This window comes from Nansenia antarctica, assembly GCF_963989245.1.
Source record: "Nansenia antarctica genome assembly, chromosome: 4".
NCBI classification, from domain to species: Eukaryota; Metazoa; Chordata; class Actinopteri; order Argentiniformes; family Microstomatidae; genus Nansenia; species Nansenia antarctica.
In genome coordinates this window covers 21,815,790-21,833,442 of record NC_137689.1, presented here as the reverse complement: position 1 = coordinate 21,833,442, position 17,653 = coordinate 21,815,790, and the positions used below count along the sequence as shown (strand labels likewise).

General features: G+C 43.6%; 1 protein-coding gene across 1 annotated transcript; it reads left to right on the top strand.

The window, feature by feature from the left end:
• Nucleotides 1-11,681: 11,681 nt before the first annotated feature.
• LOC308155877 (uncharacterized protein) lies at nt 11,682-13,721 on the top strand (the record flags this gene model as incomplete). Its single annotated transcript, XM_080529243.1, has 6 exons — nt 11,682-11,814; nt 11,949-12,077; nt 12,160-12,258; nt 12,389-12,462; nt 12,600-12,730; nt 13,487-13,721. 6 exons carry the CDS (start codon nt 11,682-11,684, stop codon nt 13,719-13,721), a joined length of 801 nt encoding a protein of 266 aa, XP_080385369.1.
• Between the last annotated feature and the right edge of the window lie 3,932 nt (nt 13,722-17,653).

Sequence of the window (17,653 nt, the reverse complement as noted above, 5' to 3'; positions counted from 1 at the left end):
CGTGTGTTAGCTGGGCTGTTTGAGCTTAAAATAAAATAGCCCCCCTATCAATTATTTTAAGCTCAATTGTAATTGAGCTTTTAAGAGTTACAATCCCGACTTCCTCACATACCGGTATGTTCGTAACACATGTGTACTAGTGACAATGGCTCAAATAATGACTGGAGACCGAGGGGGTAAAATATTAGTTCTGGATAATTTTAGGTACCACAAACACCGCACAAACTTACAGAATATTCGGTGGCGGTGTTGGAGAGAAGACTGCCGGACAGTTCTGGTTACCAACATCTTTGATGTAGAGGTAGTCAATCCCAACATCGAAGTTCGGGAGGTCTACGAACATGTACATGCCCCCGATACACAAATGGTGAACAATGCGCAATTTCGCCAAGTGATTACTGGAGAGGTGGTGAGAGAACCCACAGTACCAATCAAACGCATTTACAATGCTGAGCGCGTAGGTCTACAGCGGGGCCGTCCGATCCAGGGTGGAGGTCGGGGGCGACCTCCTCAAAGATTTCTGTCAGTTAGGTCTGTTATGGCCAGAGCCAGAGCTGCTGTAATCCCTCCCATCCCAGCTACCGTTGATGATGTAAGGATCGACGGTCCATGGGCTGAGACATGGGGCAGAGACCACTTCCTCCTGCACCAAGACAGTGAGTGGGGCATAGCAGTGTTTTCCACAGAGGACAACCTGAGACAGCTGCAACACTGCAGGACATTGTACATGGATGCTACATTCAAGTCGTGCCCACGCCCATACATGGACAGGACATTCATGGCCTCGTTGTCCCCTTGTAGATGTCCTCAAGGAGCAACGTACAATTGGACACTACCGACAAGTGATCCTGAAGGATCAGCAAACGCTTGCAGAGGATAAGCTGGGGATGGCAGACAGAGGCCACGCTCCCCCAACAAGGAGACGGAAGTGGAGGGAGTTGGAGGCCCGTCTACTGAGGCTGAAAGAACAATATATTCAGGGCCTCAGATATCTGGCTTCGTACTGGAGGGCTGTCAGCCGTAGCGTCCTTATGGGCTAGATCGAAAGGGGTAGACTTTTGTTCCTTTTTTTTGGTTTGATTTTTGCATTTATGCACCTTTATTTGGATAGCACTTTTCAAACAAATAATCAGGAGGAGGTTATTATGTTGTCCAGTAGGCCTATATTGTTGTTATTATTATTATTAATATTGGCCTAATTTAATTATTATTGTTATTGTTATTATTGTTATTATTTAGGTTTACTGTTTGAAGTAAATATGTTGTCCAGTAGGCCTATGTTGTTGTTATTATTATTATTATTGGCCTAATTTAATTATTATTGTTATTGTTATTATTGTTATTATTTAGGTTTACTGTTTGAAGTAAATTGAACCATATTACCATTTACCACCTATATACCACCGACCATATACCACCTCGAAAAATATTGACAAGGTCTTTAAAAAGTCTTAGAAAGGTATTGAAATTGAGCCCCGCGGTGGCGCAGCGGTCTAAGCACTAGCCACTAGTGCAAGCTGCCCACCGGCGACTGGGATCGAATCCCGGTCTCGCCAGACCCGGATATGGCCAGGGCACACAGGGAGCGGCATATTGAGCGGCCGCTCCCAAAGGGAGGTATAGGACTATTTCCGGACAAGGATATATAGTTATATATATAGTTATATATATATATATATATAGTTGTTATAGTTTCGATTGTGTCTGTTTGATATTGAGCAGTATAGCATTTACGTCATTAGTTATGTAAATGTAAATGTAGTTATTGTCTTATTCGAGGCTGATCAGTTTGTATTACAACAGTTTCGAATACAGTCTTTTGGCTGATTTGTAGTTTCTGTTTATTGTGGTGCGAATTAATGGACAACAATTTGCATGTACACACACACACACACAAAGTCAGCTTTGGCTTCATTAAGATTTAATAAAATAGATTTTGTTGCTAGAACATTACATAATAAAATACCGTAAACATTTTTTTTAGAGAATCATTAATTCCCTGTGCAAAATCCCCATTAATTCTGATTGTCTTTTTTACCACCTTTGTTTATAGAACGATTACACAACAAGGCACTTTACTGTATTAAGAGAACATCATCCAGGTGACATTCACCTTGTGAATGTAGTATCAACAACCAACTATTTATTTCAATATTTACACATCCCTTATGGAGAATAATTCAAAACCCAATTTGCTCAAGTGTGTTCATCTGGGAGCATTCTGTTTTTGCTTTAGACAACGTGTTGCTGCTTGAGCGAGGCACCTACGTAGTATGGTCTAAACCAGACAGACATACAGTATACACAGATACCCAGGCTACAAACATTTTGTTCTTACTATACTTGTAAATGCTCTTCCCAGGTGTTTGGTGTACACATGTACAGACAGACAGACAGGTTGACAGCCTGCTGAGGGCGTGCTTAACCCTCTTATGTAAGTAATAATTATGGCCTTGTTCCAACACTGTGAAAACATATATCCTTCCTCCCCTCCTCTCCTCTAAATGTGATAGCAGATCTCACTTGGTCCAGGAAGGAAGGAAGCCAGCAAGGATGGACATTTTACATCCCCCTAATGGTTAAACATTTAAGAGATGTCTTCTACCTCAAGCCCTCTCAGAGTAGGGTTAGGACAAGACAAGGCATCCAATGACTCCTCAATGCGAGGTAAAGGAAAGGCATCCTTCCGTGTTCTGCTGTTCAGTTGGCGATAGTCTACACACATACGGAGGCTGCCATCTTTCTTTTTCACCAGGACAATTGGGGAGGCATATGGGCTACTACTTTCCCGAATCACCTGGTTTTCGAGCAACTGGTGGATGTGGGCTTTCACTGCATCATAATCGGCTGGTGGAATACGTCTATACCTTTGCCTCACTGGGATATTATCTTCCAGTGGGATGTCATGGGAAATTAGGTTGGTACAGCCCAAATCACCCTCATGCGCTGAAAACACTGATTCATATTTCAGCAAAAGGGACCTCACTTTTCTGTGTTCCTGCGTGGGTATACTGGATAGATCTATTTCTGTTAATGTCCCTTGCACTGACCTTGCGTCGGCTGACTGGCCTGAGGTGACTGCCGTTACACTATCCTGAAATGCTGTCCCTACCACTTCAGTGATCCCTGCGGGTAGGCTCACAATCTCTGCTGGGCCCAGGGTTCCCATGATGGTCCGGGGGGAGAGAAACAGGGGGATTGACCCCACATTGACAACTGGGATATAAGCTGTACCCTTCGCTACCTTGACCACCGCTGGTGATAATAACAAACCCCCGGGAAGGTTACAGTTATCCCGGGGTTCAAACAGGACAGAGCATGGAGTGTTAGTATAATACTGGGAACAGGTGGCAGCCACCAACTTGGTGGTGCCTGCTGGAATGCACCTCCTCCCCTTACCCCGGACCCTAACAGTCCCCCCTCTGTCTGCCTTGGGCCTAAGCCGAGCTTGGTGACAATGTAACAGTGCCGGTTGCCAGGTACTGTGGGCCTCCTTTACAGGAGGAAGATCAAACATATCGAGGCCATGCTGGCCAAACAATTCCTGATAGCATTCGCCAATGATGTTCATGCCTAAGACCCCTGGGCAATCTGGTCTAGGCAAATGTTGTGGTGGGTCCTGAACAACTAAAATGCCACGGCGGAGGACGACCTTACCCAGTACTTGGATGTCCAATTCCATATACCCCAGGTAGGGGATGTTTAGGTGGTTGGCTGCCCTCAGTTGTAGCCATCCACAGGACTGGAGTCTCTTAGGGCCCCAGGGCTGAAAGTTCTGGGTAAAAAAACTTTCGGTTATGGTAGACACCATTGATCCGGTGTCCAATAGGCATGAGACTTCCACCCCTCCCATATTAACAGTTACTCTTGGGCAGGCCCCGATCAACTGTGTAACCGGCTCTAGACCCCCATGAACAATGTGATTTGAGCCAACAATGGCCCCTTCTGATAAGTGACTCTGCATATCAGAGGGAGTTAGTTTCCCGATAACTGCTGGGTGGGTCGTAGTCCTCCTACTCTATGCGGGGGATGGGCGCGTGGGGCTTGCACTGCACGTTCGTTGTCACAGTCTTGGGCAAAATGACCTGGCTGTTGGCATCGTCTACAAATAATTGGGCCTCTACGCTGGATAGGTGGATGCGGGGGAGGGTTTAGTGCCAAAAGTGTTTGAGAGAACTCCTTAAACTGCTCTTGCTGCCTCTTAAACATCTCCCTTAGCTCTGCCACCTCAAATGCAAGAGATGCGTGGGGGGGCAGAACCTCTGGCCCACCTTGGGCCTTATGCTGTAGGCTCTGAACAGATGGAATTGAATACCTTCTGGGTCTACCTTCCCATGGTCTACCCTCTCTCTCCCATCGGATGGCTGCGTCACGAGTATCATGCAGGTCATAATCGGGGTTATTTCGAACTATGTCTTTTAGAGTTCTGCTAAGGTTGCCGTCACAGACGTACTCTACAAACTGGTCACGTAACAACACATCAGCCTTCAGAGCACCCTCGGGAGAATGTCTGACAACCATATCCATTAGAGCAATTAGGGCGTTAGCATACTCGCGCAGAGTCTCACCGTCCTGCTGTCTCCTAGAATGAAACTTCTGCAGAAGGGCAATAGGTGCATCTGCACAGCCATACTGGGTCTGAAGGGTTGAAAAAATACTGTCTGGGTCTTCCTGAACCCACCGATATTTTATCTCGTCCCTTGCATCCCCACCCAAGTGCTCATAAATAAAGTGCGCCTGTTCAATAACGGACATTCGACGAGTGCGTAATGTGGACGTAACCTCATCAACCCATTCACTGATAGCTAATTCCCCCCGCCCTGTAAAGGTAGAACACTTGTCCTTAGGGACATAAACTACTCGCTCAACTGTCGGGGAAGACCCCCTAGACGGACCTCTACTGGACCTATTGGAAGGTAGGGGGTTAGGAACAGACTCAGGAGGGGGTGTAGAAGGGCTGGGGGCAGGCTCCAGTCTCTCCCGAGAAAGCCTCTCATTATCAGCCTGCAATTTCTGCACCATGTCCCTAAGTTCCTGCACCTCCTCGTCCATGGTTACCCCGCTCAAACCACCCGATCACCAGGTAATTCCTCTGGAGGGAGGATGGCTGAAGGTCGTTGTGTTGGCTGCTTTGATCTTCAATGGCCAGCTGCTGTTTTGCTCTCCACTAATCTATAGACGCTCAATATCAACAGTAAAACAACAAGTCGTTTGGAAAAACAGTATAGTATCAGAAAACAAACAGGCAAATAAACAGTAAACCAACTAGTCACACAACTCAAAATTAAATGGAATACATGTCTCTGTCCCTCAATCCTGCCGACCAACGGCAAATCTGACATAAGGCACTCAAGGCCCCGAATGGTTGCGGCTAATCAGTAGATGAATTCACTGCAAGACAACGCCACCTTTTTGTTACACGAGGTGAGGTCCTCGGGACTAAATTAAAGCACTTAGGTTCGTGTATGAGGGAGGGAGACATGAAACCAATTCATCAACCAGAGAAGGATTGTTTACGGTGTAATAGAAAAATAGTTTATTTAACATCTATATTTAAAAACTATTACTTTATATAACAACACCATACAAAACAAACACTTCCAGTAAGACAAAAACACGAGGGTAGGACGACTGGCAGTAGAGAGGGATACTACTACCCCGATGGACAGGTACACCAGTGAATCTGTGACATGAACACACACAGCACAAAGACACGGTAGACAGTGGGCTAAGTGTTCCCCAGTGACTAATCACACCAAACACGACACGCACACACAACATGCAGTGCAAGGAGACTAAACCCGGGAACCCCGACTACCCTCTCCATGCCGGCGCCCCCCACTCAAACCAAAGAACAGAAAAACAATAACGACTAATATATCAAAACGACCAGTTAGTTCATGTCTGGTAATAAATAACACGTCAGGTGGGCTTATCCACTACACAATATAGTTTGTTTTCATTACGATACACCTTGGATATGAGCAGGGAGTGAGATTTTTTGCCGGTGGAGCGACGCAAAACTGAGCACGTTTGGCAGCAGCGGCCCCTCTCTCCCACCCAATTATTATTATTATTATTATTTTTGCTAGTTTCCTACAATTTTACATCATAATAAACCAGCACAAGAAATGAAAACAATTGGAAAATTGTATAAAACAAGACAAATTCAGACAGTAATAAAAATATATTATATTTATTATCATCTATCTATAAATAAATAAATCATGTAACATCAGAATAACTCTTTTAACTGTCAATCAACCATGTAACATATTAATCACTCTTTTAATTGTCAATCAACCATGTAACATATTAATCACTCTTTTAACTGTCAATCAACCATGTGACCTATAAAGTTACAACATCTTATGCAGTACAACAACCCCAACCCTTACAAGCGGTGTTCATAACTCTGTGTTGTAGATGTTTGTGGCAGATTTTGATGCCTTAATAACAGAGGTAGGGGGCTCCCACTTGAAACATTCTGGCTCGAGGCCAGCCATCTTCACCGTCATGATGGATGAAAGGGTTCCATCAAGAGCCAGACTGTTACGGGTTTTGGTTTTGTTCAGCCCCACCATGGAGAACACTCGTTCTGCATCAGCATTTGAATGCGGAAGTACCAAAACCAATTTGGCAATATGAGAGAGCCTCCCAAATCTGCTCATCCCGTTCACCTTAGAAAAATGTACATAGGAAGCCTAATTACTCAAGGATTTTCTTATGCAGCAAGTTGATTAAGTCAATGTGTAGTATGTCAAAGGGTGCAGAATAATTATTACCTTATTCTTCTCTGATGCCATGTTCCCCCAAAAGCTCTCAACGTCGAATGTTGCTGGGTCTGGTGGCATGGGAATGTCCATGAACTGATAATCCAGAAACTCCTCGCTGAGTTTGTCATGCTCTTGAGGTCCGTGGTACGGGAGAAGTTCAGCAAATCTAAAAAGAACACAATGTGCACTGATCATATACAGCAGCTGGAACAGCAGGGTTTGTTTTTCAGATGTGATTATCAAACTTAACAATCTATTCAAAATGATCAGAACTTGTCAACCCTAACCTGTCAACAAAGTACAAGGCATCTTCCACACCACACTCTGTCCTCTGTTGGACATCAACAAACATGGCATGTTTGAGCAGGGGCTCTCGCAGGGGTAGTTTCTCCATGGCATACTCCACAGCCCTCAAAAGAAATGCCAGTGCTGCCTGTGCTGCCTGCCTGCCTCCACTTGCTGCGGTGTAATGTCTCCTGCATCAAGGAGCCTGTTGAGCGTAGCTCGAGTAGTAAAGCCGATATTCAGCTTTTCTCCTGCCAGAGACACAATAACAATACAACTATCAATTACTTTAGAACAGGTAAGTTTAAAATAAAAAATTATTTTGTTTGTTTACAAGAGTTCGTTTACAGAGTTCATTTACAATCATCAACAACCACAATAGCTAACTTCAATACCCTTCTTTAAGTATCTCCCATCACATCAGTGATGACATGATCAAACTCATAACTTGTCTGAACAAGCAGCCGTCACACAAACAGTCTACGTGAGGTCAGTGAGTGGATAGTGTATGTGTATCTGCTTATGTAAAACTTGGAGTCACCTGGCAGTTGGTTTGACGGGATTTCATGTGTTCTCCGGCCCTGCAGTGCTACAGGCTTCAGAAACTTCGAGCACAACTTGCGGATGAAATTTGTCATCTACAAAATTGTATTTCAGAAAAGATTTTCAAAATGACTTTAGACCTAAGACATAGCACTTAATGAAAAAAGGAACAAACGTATATCACATTATTGGCAGAAGCATATCCTGACCCTCCCATTTTACCTCATCGTGTAGAAGGAAGATGGAGGACTTCTCTTTCTGGAGGAGGAGGCTGAAAGTGGAGAAGACAGTCAATGTAGCTTGATAGAAGAGCAGGTGCACCTCCGTCATTGGGTTAGAGAACGCTTCCAACAGCCTCCTGAACCTTGGTTGTTTCTCATCTGTGAATAAAAAAGCACAGGTTGTGTAGACTAAGTTTACATTTCAGTCTCTTGTAAAAATCTTGCATTCGTATCATTGAAAAATTAGACCTACTTGATGACTTGAAGTAGCTGGTCAGTGGCCCATACTGCCGCAGAACACGAGTCAAACACTTCTCCAGGCTCAACCATCGGATGGAAATGTGCTGGAGTATTTCCATGTACTCACTTCCATGGAACTCACAAAATTCTATGACAAGAATGTTACCTCTTAATTTCCATCTAATCAAAATGTTCTGCATTTAATTTGTACTATATTGGGACTGGGACTGGTTAAAGTGCATACCTGTCAGGTAACCTTTACGATTGGTGCTACCTCTAAACCAGTATCCCACATCCACTGTCAGATCCTCTGGATCAAATCCAGACACCTGCAATACATGATGATTCACAATCACATTACATTTTGGTCATAGATTCATTACAGCACAACAAATCATTTTACTTGGCATTAGGTTAACAGATAGGTAATTGAAAGCATACATGGTTATACTCGCCTCTAAGAACGCCAGCCCAGCTTGTTTCGCAGTGTTGTGGACGATGTGACAGGGGCACCCATGAACATAGATGTTGCCATTTTCATTGTGAATTCTGGAGGCAATGGAATTTCGGACTCCTGTATTGACCGGTGCATTATCAACGGACAAACTCACACAGTTTCCCCATGGTATGGCGTGTTTCTCCATGACCTCGTTCATCCTTTGGTAGATTACTTCAGCCGTGCCACAGCTACGGCCGCTGGTGGTGCACATATCCAAAAACCGATGGACAACTTTTCTAGTGTCATCGTCGTATACCCGCACAGTGAGTGGGTTCATCTTCTCTCGTCCTGCAATGATAAGTCGATCAGATTAAAGCTACACGTCAAACTGAAGTTTGGTGAATTACAATATCTATAAAATGGGTGCTGGAAAGTGTGGAAAAATATAAATATAGGCTGTCAAAAGTAATACCTGTATCGTTTGACCCATCCGTGATCAATGTGAAAGGATTTTCCCTCATCTTCATGACCAACTCCTTTCTAAAATGTGGTGCCACTGCCTCATTTATAATGCACGATGTTTTTGTGCGGGCACACTTTAAAACAATCTTTCAGCAATGGGCCAAAATGGTCTGCCACCGCAAATGGCACATTGTGTTCAACCATTGCCACTGCCAACCTTTACTTCAGCTCTCCTTGTCTGCAACAGAAAATTGTTAATTTAAGAGCTAAATTATGTTAAACAACCCGCCAGTAAAGCCCAGCCCATACAGTTTAAAATAAAATAAAACACCACCAGGGCCAACTACGTACTTAGCTAGATATCCTTTTACGAGCTCACAGTTTTACAATTACGAGCTCACAGTATCAATTACCTCACAGGCAGTTAAGTGATTCAATTTAGTTTATATTTTAATCAAGAACCTGGATTCTCATTCGAATGAGGTGAGATTTACCTACCGTTTTGGCCGTCCGCTTCATGCTGCAGCTCGCGTGAACACAGATGCAATGCTCGTCTCCCGCTCCGACTGCGCACGCAAGCATAATAACGTGCGTGCAGAAAGAGGACGTCACGAAACTCATGTCCAGTAGCTTTCTTTCAAGGAATTTCAAAAATAAAAGTCCCGTAAAACAAATTGTTATTTCTCGCCGTGAGAAATAGAGTTGCGGCGTGAGAGCGTGAGAACTGGTTGAAATGCGTGAGACTTGGCAGCTATGTATATAAACAGGTTATTTTGATAAACGGGACACATTTTGGGTCACCCCAGGGCTGCGTGCTAAGCCCCATCCTCTACAACCTCTACACCCACGACTTCACCCCCATCCACCCCAGCAACTACATCGTAAAGTTTGCAGACGACACCACCGTGGTGGGATGTATCTCGGGGGGGGGGACGAGGCTGCGTACAGGGATGAGGTAGAGCAATTGAGCAAGCTGTGCAAGGTTAACAACCTGCTGCTAAACAAGTCAAAGACCCAGGAATTCATCGTAGACTTCAGGAGGAAAAAGTCCGAGATCCTGCCCCTGCTCATCGACGGAGAGAGCGTGGAGATAGTCTCAAACCTCCGATTCCTGGGACACAACATGCGGGATGACCTGGCCTGGAAGGACAACACTAAAGGCACCATCAAGAGGGCACAACAGCGGCTATACACCCTGAGATGCCTCAAGAAACAACACAGCAAGAAGGAGATGCTGGTGGCCTTCTACCACGGCGCAGTGGAGAGTATCCTCACCTTCGGCATCTCCAACTGGTTCCACAGCTGCACGGCAGCGGAGAGAAGCGATCTACAGAGAGTCGTGAGAACAGCACAGAGGATCACCGGCGCCCCCCTCCCCTCTCTGGAGGAGCTGTACAAAACACGCTGTCTCAGGAGGGCCTCCAAGATCTCCAAGGACCCGACCCACCCTGGGCACGAACACTTTGTCAAGCTGCCCTCGAACAGGAGGTACAGGACCCCGGCCGCTAAGACAAACAGACTGAAGGACAGCTTCTACCACAGGGCCGTCAAGGCCCTGAACACAGAAAAGGCCTAAGTTCTGGGCCCAGGACAGTCCGGACGGATTGTATGGCAGCTAGTGCTGAGGCACAAACATGTACATTTTCAAGCCTGCAAACTGTGACACTTTTTAAAAAATGTGAAAAAATACTTTCTTGTGAAATATGACAACCCTAGTTGACTATCTGTGCAGTATAGTACAGTGGATTGTGTACATAGCCTCTATTGATGTAAACCAGCTCCTTACCTTCTTGTGATTTTATGCATCTATGCTTTTTCCAAAATGTGTTTCTTTTTCCTTTCCCAAACACCAGGGGAGCCTCCCCTCCTAAATTTCGTTGTTTGGTACCTGTACTGTAGCAATGACAAATAAAGTCTATCTATCTATCTATCTATATACATGGTTACTTCCTCGCCTGAAAACATATTAAAACAGCTTTTAGACAATGGAGGTTCACAATTGAGGGGAAAAAATCCTCGCTGCGAAATGCATTCTGGGATGCAGTATGCATACTGCAGTGTAAACGGTCGGCTGGTATTCGGTTGTTAAGTCTGACGTCAAACGTGACGTTTAGCAACTTCCGGGTCCAAACCAGAAATTCCCTGCACCAGAGTATAAGGTTTACTACAGCGGTAGAATGACAGTTCAATCGTTTTTTAGACTCGGATCTATTCATACAAGGGACACAGCACTTTCCCGTTTTCCCCATATTTGTCAGCGTCTTTGAGCCTCGGAAAAGCGCTATATAAATATAATGAATTATTATTATTACTGAGGCATTTCGAAGACAGCGGCTCAGCCAACTTTGGACCCGGAAACACGTCACGACTTAACAACCGAATTGGCATACTTATTATGAATTTAGTAGGCAGTATGCACTATATACTCATTGAGTATGCTAGTATGCAGTATACTAGTATGCCATTTCGAACACAGCCAGAGAAGAGAAAACTACTCGTCTTGTATAACGAGCGAGCCCATGCCCCGCCCCTCTTGTCCTTGCACGCGTGGTTACTCGACATGTTTTTCATAACCAGAGAAACGTTATTGTTTATGTTCTGATTCTGTTACTGAGCCTCGTTGTCTTTCATCACATGTCATTCAAACCTCGTTTTCTAGTTAAGCCTGCCTGTTCAATTTGGGAATCAATCTGCTGGAACAAATCAAGACGGAATATGGAGAAATGCGATAACACAAAGACGACTTCTAAAAGAAAAACATCCTCTTCAGCTGAGAACATTGCTGGTAAAAGGTTTAAACCGAAGGAAAGTCGCACAGGTATTAACCAACACCAGGATCATAACGTGGGTTAGTCGTCTCGTTTATGTAAGGGAGTTTATGGGCAGTGGATTATTATTACTAGCTATGGCTTTTAGGAATTGCCTATGTATTCTGAAAAGAATATGTGCATTACCCCCCAAAATTATATATTTGCTTAATAGACGAGAAGAAACCGAAATCCGTGTGCAGCTCAGAAATTCTTCCAAGTTCAAAGGATGGAAGCAAGACTCCAATTCCAAATGGATGCCCAGAGGTGAAAAAGAATGACAAAGGGCAACTTGTATTTAAAGGTAAAGTATATGAGCGTTTCTGTTTTTAAAACGTTTTCAACTATAGCTTTAAGGAGTCTCAAGTCATTCTACTGTTCCTTAGACTTCCCAGTGTTCAGACCCAACTTGTCCCCAGAGGAGGTCCTTCAAGCTGGCAGCTTTGGTGGGACTTACTTCAGACCAATATACTCAAAAATCACAAGTAAGTATATTCTACACAAACCTAAATCATTACCATTTGGGATGTTAGCATTATGGCACACTGTATTACTTCATGACTTATGTCACATTTTCCACAATTGGAGTATCAGTGTTTTTCCCTATCATCTAAGAACAAAACTATGGAGATGAAGTATGGAAGGAGCTCCCTGACGACTGGCTGAAAGGCTTGGACATTCCCAAACAGGTGACTTTTCCAAACCTACACCGATGCACTGGTAGTGTAGGCTACTGTCTTTTTAACCAAACTTGGTACTACTGCCTTCTGTTTTCATTCCAGTATCACTGACTGTTATGTGTGCCTTTCTTCACTGGTGGCATCAGGTGGCATCTGCAACATACAGAGAGAGTGTAAACACACATAAAGTGAAGTGTGGGGGCAGTCTGGAGATGTGGGAGACAAGTGGATGGATCATTCCCCAGGACCCCTACGGCTGGTTTCAGTGGTACTGCAGGTATAGGCAGTTATGTTTGAACTGGGCATAGTAGGGGAATATGTGACGGCAGCTGGTAAAAGGGGGAACACGTCGGCAAACAATCCAAATGTTCTGACTTTTATTCTCAAAATGTAAATACATTTTAACGTTAAGCCAAAATATTGCAATGGAATGGAATCGGTGAGTAATCCCCACTACCAAACTACCTAGTTATCTATAACACTACTTTACATTGTTAGCAGGCTCTAACTCTAGCGAGTGTGTCATTGATTTTCAACAAAGTTTACATTTATTTACATTTTTCAGAAAAAAAGTCTGAACATTTGGTCAGTTGCCGACTTGTTCCCCCTTTCACCAGCTCCCAGGAGTGCAGAGAGGAGGAAACTATCAATGTCGACAGAAATATGTTTCCCAGCGAGTTTCACCCAGCATGACTACTTGTAACTGAAACATTAAGTCTGCCAACTTTCATGTTTTTCTCCAGTGAAATTCTTACAGTAACATGACTTTGAAACTAGCAGAGGCATTTATTTAGTTATAAATGTGACTAACATACTGTGTCACAGTATGGTGACCAAAGTAACAGTTTATATCTAATGCCTGACTGTAGTCATTGACGTAGCACTCAACTTGGCAGATAAAGATTGTCTATGGAGATTGTATGTATATCTGTAATGTTTTTTAGTGTACCGCTGCCCATTTAACAATGAAAAACACTTAAACCTCAGCATTTTTCTCTCCAGAATCTCATTTTGAAATGTTAATTCTTCATAGGTTTTACCAGGGTAGGCGCACTAAGGATGACGACCGTCAGATTGGGAGATGGGCAAAGTGTGCAGGGCTGAAAGGCCGGTGGAGAAGTAATCTGATCACGAAAGTAGTCCGGTCTGGCTGTGGCTTTGACAACCCCACAGTCTCTCCAGTGGTCAGACAGACATTACAACACTGGGGATATCGGCTGACAAAGGAGGACTACATGGAGGGTGCCAAGAGGGTCAAATTAAAATAACCCATTTACTCTGCTCTTGTCCTCATGTTATTGTCAGCTAGATACAGTACAGTACAATATGTGCAACTTTAAGCATGTGTACTTGTGTGTTTATTGATTTGTATGTGTATTGTCTACTATTAAACTTCCATAATGTTTAATGAATACTTGTGTCTTTTAAAATAAAAGCAACCCTTTATTTGAATATACAGCTCTAGAAAAAAAATAGAAACCACTGCAAAAATATCAGTTTCTCTGGTGTGTTTGAGTGAAATTAAATGTTTTGTTATAAACTACTGACAACATTTCTCCCAAATCCCATATTTGCCAAAAAAAATGACAACTGATCAAAATAACTAAAAAAAGATGCAGTGTTTTCAGACCTTGAATAATGCAAAGAAAATGTTAATCTTCAATGGGGTTCAGGTCTGGAGATTGGGCTGGCAATAACAGAGTCTTGGGGCCTCATTTATAAAGCTTTGCGTAGAACTGGTGTAAACAGCCTGCGTACGTATGCAAAGCAAGAACATTTCCGCACACCAACATTGAGATTTATAAAATGGTGCGCACCCAAGTGGTGTTGTGCAGAATTCTCTCTCCCCTCGCTTCTTTTCAATACAATTTCAATACAATAGTTTACAGTAATACATTTATGTATTATAATATTTAAGAAGAAGAATTTTGACAACCCTTTGCTTGTAGTTACAACAGAGAACAAGCGATCGTATATTTTAGGTTGTAAACGTTAAGAGGAACACATCACAATGCTAAGCGTAGGGGAGTGAGAATTGACTGTGTTGGTAAAACCAAAGTCAATAATATTAATTTCAAACTGTTATTGAGTGAATGAGTGCCCTGCACTAGAGGAAGATGCAGTAACGGTTCTACAAGAACTACACCTGGTTGCCATGGTTGCCTCCCGAGGTCGGTGCTGCGCGCTCCCGCTTCGTAGTGAGGCGCGCGCTGATAACGGCCGTTTAGTCAGTAGCAGAATTCCGCCCAGGTGCTCCTCTCTCTCCGCTCCGCCACAAACCACCGACGACAACTACTATATATATATATATATACCTAATATACCTATTCTTTACTTTACCTTCGTGGTCGAAACTGAAACATGAGCCTATCTCCTGGTTAGTCATGATTGAGTTTGACATTTGACAAAGTAACTAGCCAGCTGAATCTAGCTAACTGTAGTTAACAAACCCAACTCTAGTTAGCTAACATTAACTCGCTAGCACGTTTGCAGGTTACAGTTTATTGTGTGAGAGTTTGGGTCTTTCACATTTATTTGAAACATTGTTTACAGGTTCATCTTTCAACATCGAGGATATCATAAGAACTTCGATGAGAGGAGGTAGGTAGGTTTGTATTTGTACAAAAATATTAACTGGTTAACTGGTCTTTTGCAGATGGCAACGTCAAACCCAACGTTAAGCAGTTAGTGACTGAACTAAGAAAGCTGCAACAAGGTAACCCAAACCTCTGTTACTCCTTGTCACCCCTGACTGACTCATGTTTGGCTTAATATCTGTTTAGATGCTAAAAGGGCTCCTAACCAGGGCCGGTCCTAGGACTTTTGAGGAAAACAATCTCAAATCTAAGCAAGATTTCTAATGTGCCCCCCCCCCCACACTTCCCCAGTAACCAACACAAGTCAAACTGTGCGTGTGCGTGTGCGTGTGCGTGTGTGTGTTCTCAGGAAAGAGGATGCTGGAGCAGGAAGTGAAGCAGGCCCAGTCGCTCAAAGATTCACTGCAGGGGAATCTGGACACTTGTAAGAAAGCAAGAGGAGATGGCTAGGACCATGTTCCAATACTCTTCAGATGCATCTATCCCTCCTCCCTTCCTTGAGATGCAATCACTGATCTCACATGGCTGGATAGGTGAAAGCCCTGTAATGGAACCTTTGCTCACACCTATCCAACTATGCTAAATCAGCGATTACTTCCGGGGGTTTGGTGGGCGGGCGGAGAAGCAAACTGAAGCGATGTTCTTCTTAGTGTAATGATGAGTTCTGCAATATTGACGCCATTTGTTATGTCCTTACCACAGTGCATGCGGAAGCTTACCAGCTGGAGGAAATCCACAAAGACAGAGAGGGTATGTCTTGATCAAATTATGTCAGTGCAATGTGCATTATGTTTGACGAAATCAGCTGTCATGTTTCTTCATCATTAGGTGTGGACATCAGACATTATGTGGTTCAGTAGTGGTGTCAGGGTTAATGATAACGACTAACAATTTAATGATAATGAGGATTATGTTTTATTGATAATGATGACGATAATGTTTGAAGGATAATTTACATTACAATTTTTGGCATTTAGCAGACGCCTTATTCCAAAGCGACTTACAATCAATACATTTGACTAAGCAAGTGAATCAACAATCCACCAGTCGTAGCAGAAAGAGTAATCTAGCTCAGGCCCGGGGCCATTGGCAGTCTCCGTGATAGAAGGATTATTATTTTATAATTTTATTTTATATAGACACTGGAGAAATAGTACAAGGTGGGCAGTAGAAGTCTTAGGGGACATAGTAAAGAGGAAAAGCGGGTGTTTCAGGAGACGCAGTGCTGGGGGGTAGTAAATGTCTCAGGAGGATCAGTTAAGGTGTAACCTGAAGAGATGGGTCTTCACTCTCTGACGGAAGATGGGTAGTGACTGCAATTCTGACAGCCGTGGGAAGCTCATTCCACCAGCGTCACTACACCAGTGTAGTGAAGAGACGTGATAATGACGATAATGCTTTAATGGTAATGGTAATGGTGATAATGTTGTTATAATAATAATGGTGATGTTTTCTCTCAGAGTCGTGCAGGGTCCTTCAGTTCCAGTCTGAGGAGATGGAGCAGGATTCCACCAGGTGAGCAGTCACACTGAGCAGGATTCCACCAGGTGAGCAGTCACACTGAGCAGCATCCCCTTCCCTTCACTCCAGATTCCCCGTTCTACCCAGATGTAAGATGGCGGCCAATAGCAGGTTGATTCCATTCCGTTGTAAACAAGGGAAAGGGCAATTCTATCCCTTCCAAATATCCCCTTCACCAAGTAAACAAAAAACACGCCTTCAGCACAAAGTTCATTGTAATTCACTCGACACAGCCGAAGAGCAGTTTATGGTTGCTTTTTTATACCTGTCGTTTGACGTACCCAGACACGTACAAACTTTTGACTGGTACTGTACGAAACAGCAAGAAACGTAATCAAAACGTAGAGCTCACACGATAGGAGGGAGCAAGGGAAAGGGATGTGTCCATTTGGAATGGAAAGGAGCCTGATCAGGTATAATACAGGTGTACTTCTCTACCTCGACCTCACCTGTTTGATCTTAGTAGTTATTCAGCTTGGTTGTCTCCCATTCTCACATGGAACACTAGGTGGCAGTATGACAGCAGTAGTGAGTGGAATTACAGTAGTAGTCCTCCTTTCTAACTTGGTGTGTTTAGGGCTTAAGGAGAAACCAGCGATATAATTTCTCCTCATCGATCAGATTGAACAATTATATTATATAAACTCAAAACCAATTTTTTCATTTCTATTTTGTTTTGATCTCATCCCTGAATTGATCATTTCAAAGGACGCAGGATATTGAGGTAGTAGCATGCTACATTGCTAAATGTGCCTTACTGTGTGTATAGCCTATTGATATTCCCTCAGGCAATGTATAATGTATTGTGTATTGTGTGATGGTGTCCAGTGTCCCTACAACCCCATGGTTTTGAATGGGAAACATACACACTTACGCACACACATACACACACACAAACACACATACACACACACACATACACCGGTGCCTGGAATTGATCTCTATCCAGCCCCTGTTTGAGGATAAATTGTATAGAGAAGAACTGCCAGAACAATGGATGTAGTGTCGTCATGGAGAACCACACCAAAGCTGAAGCGGTGAAGTGATGAGTGCCTCAAACCTCAGTTTAGTAACAGACCATC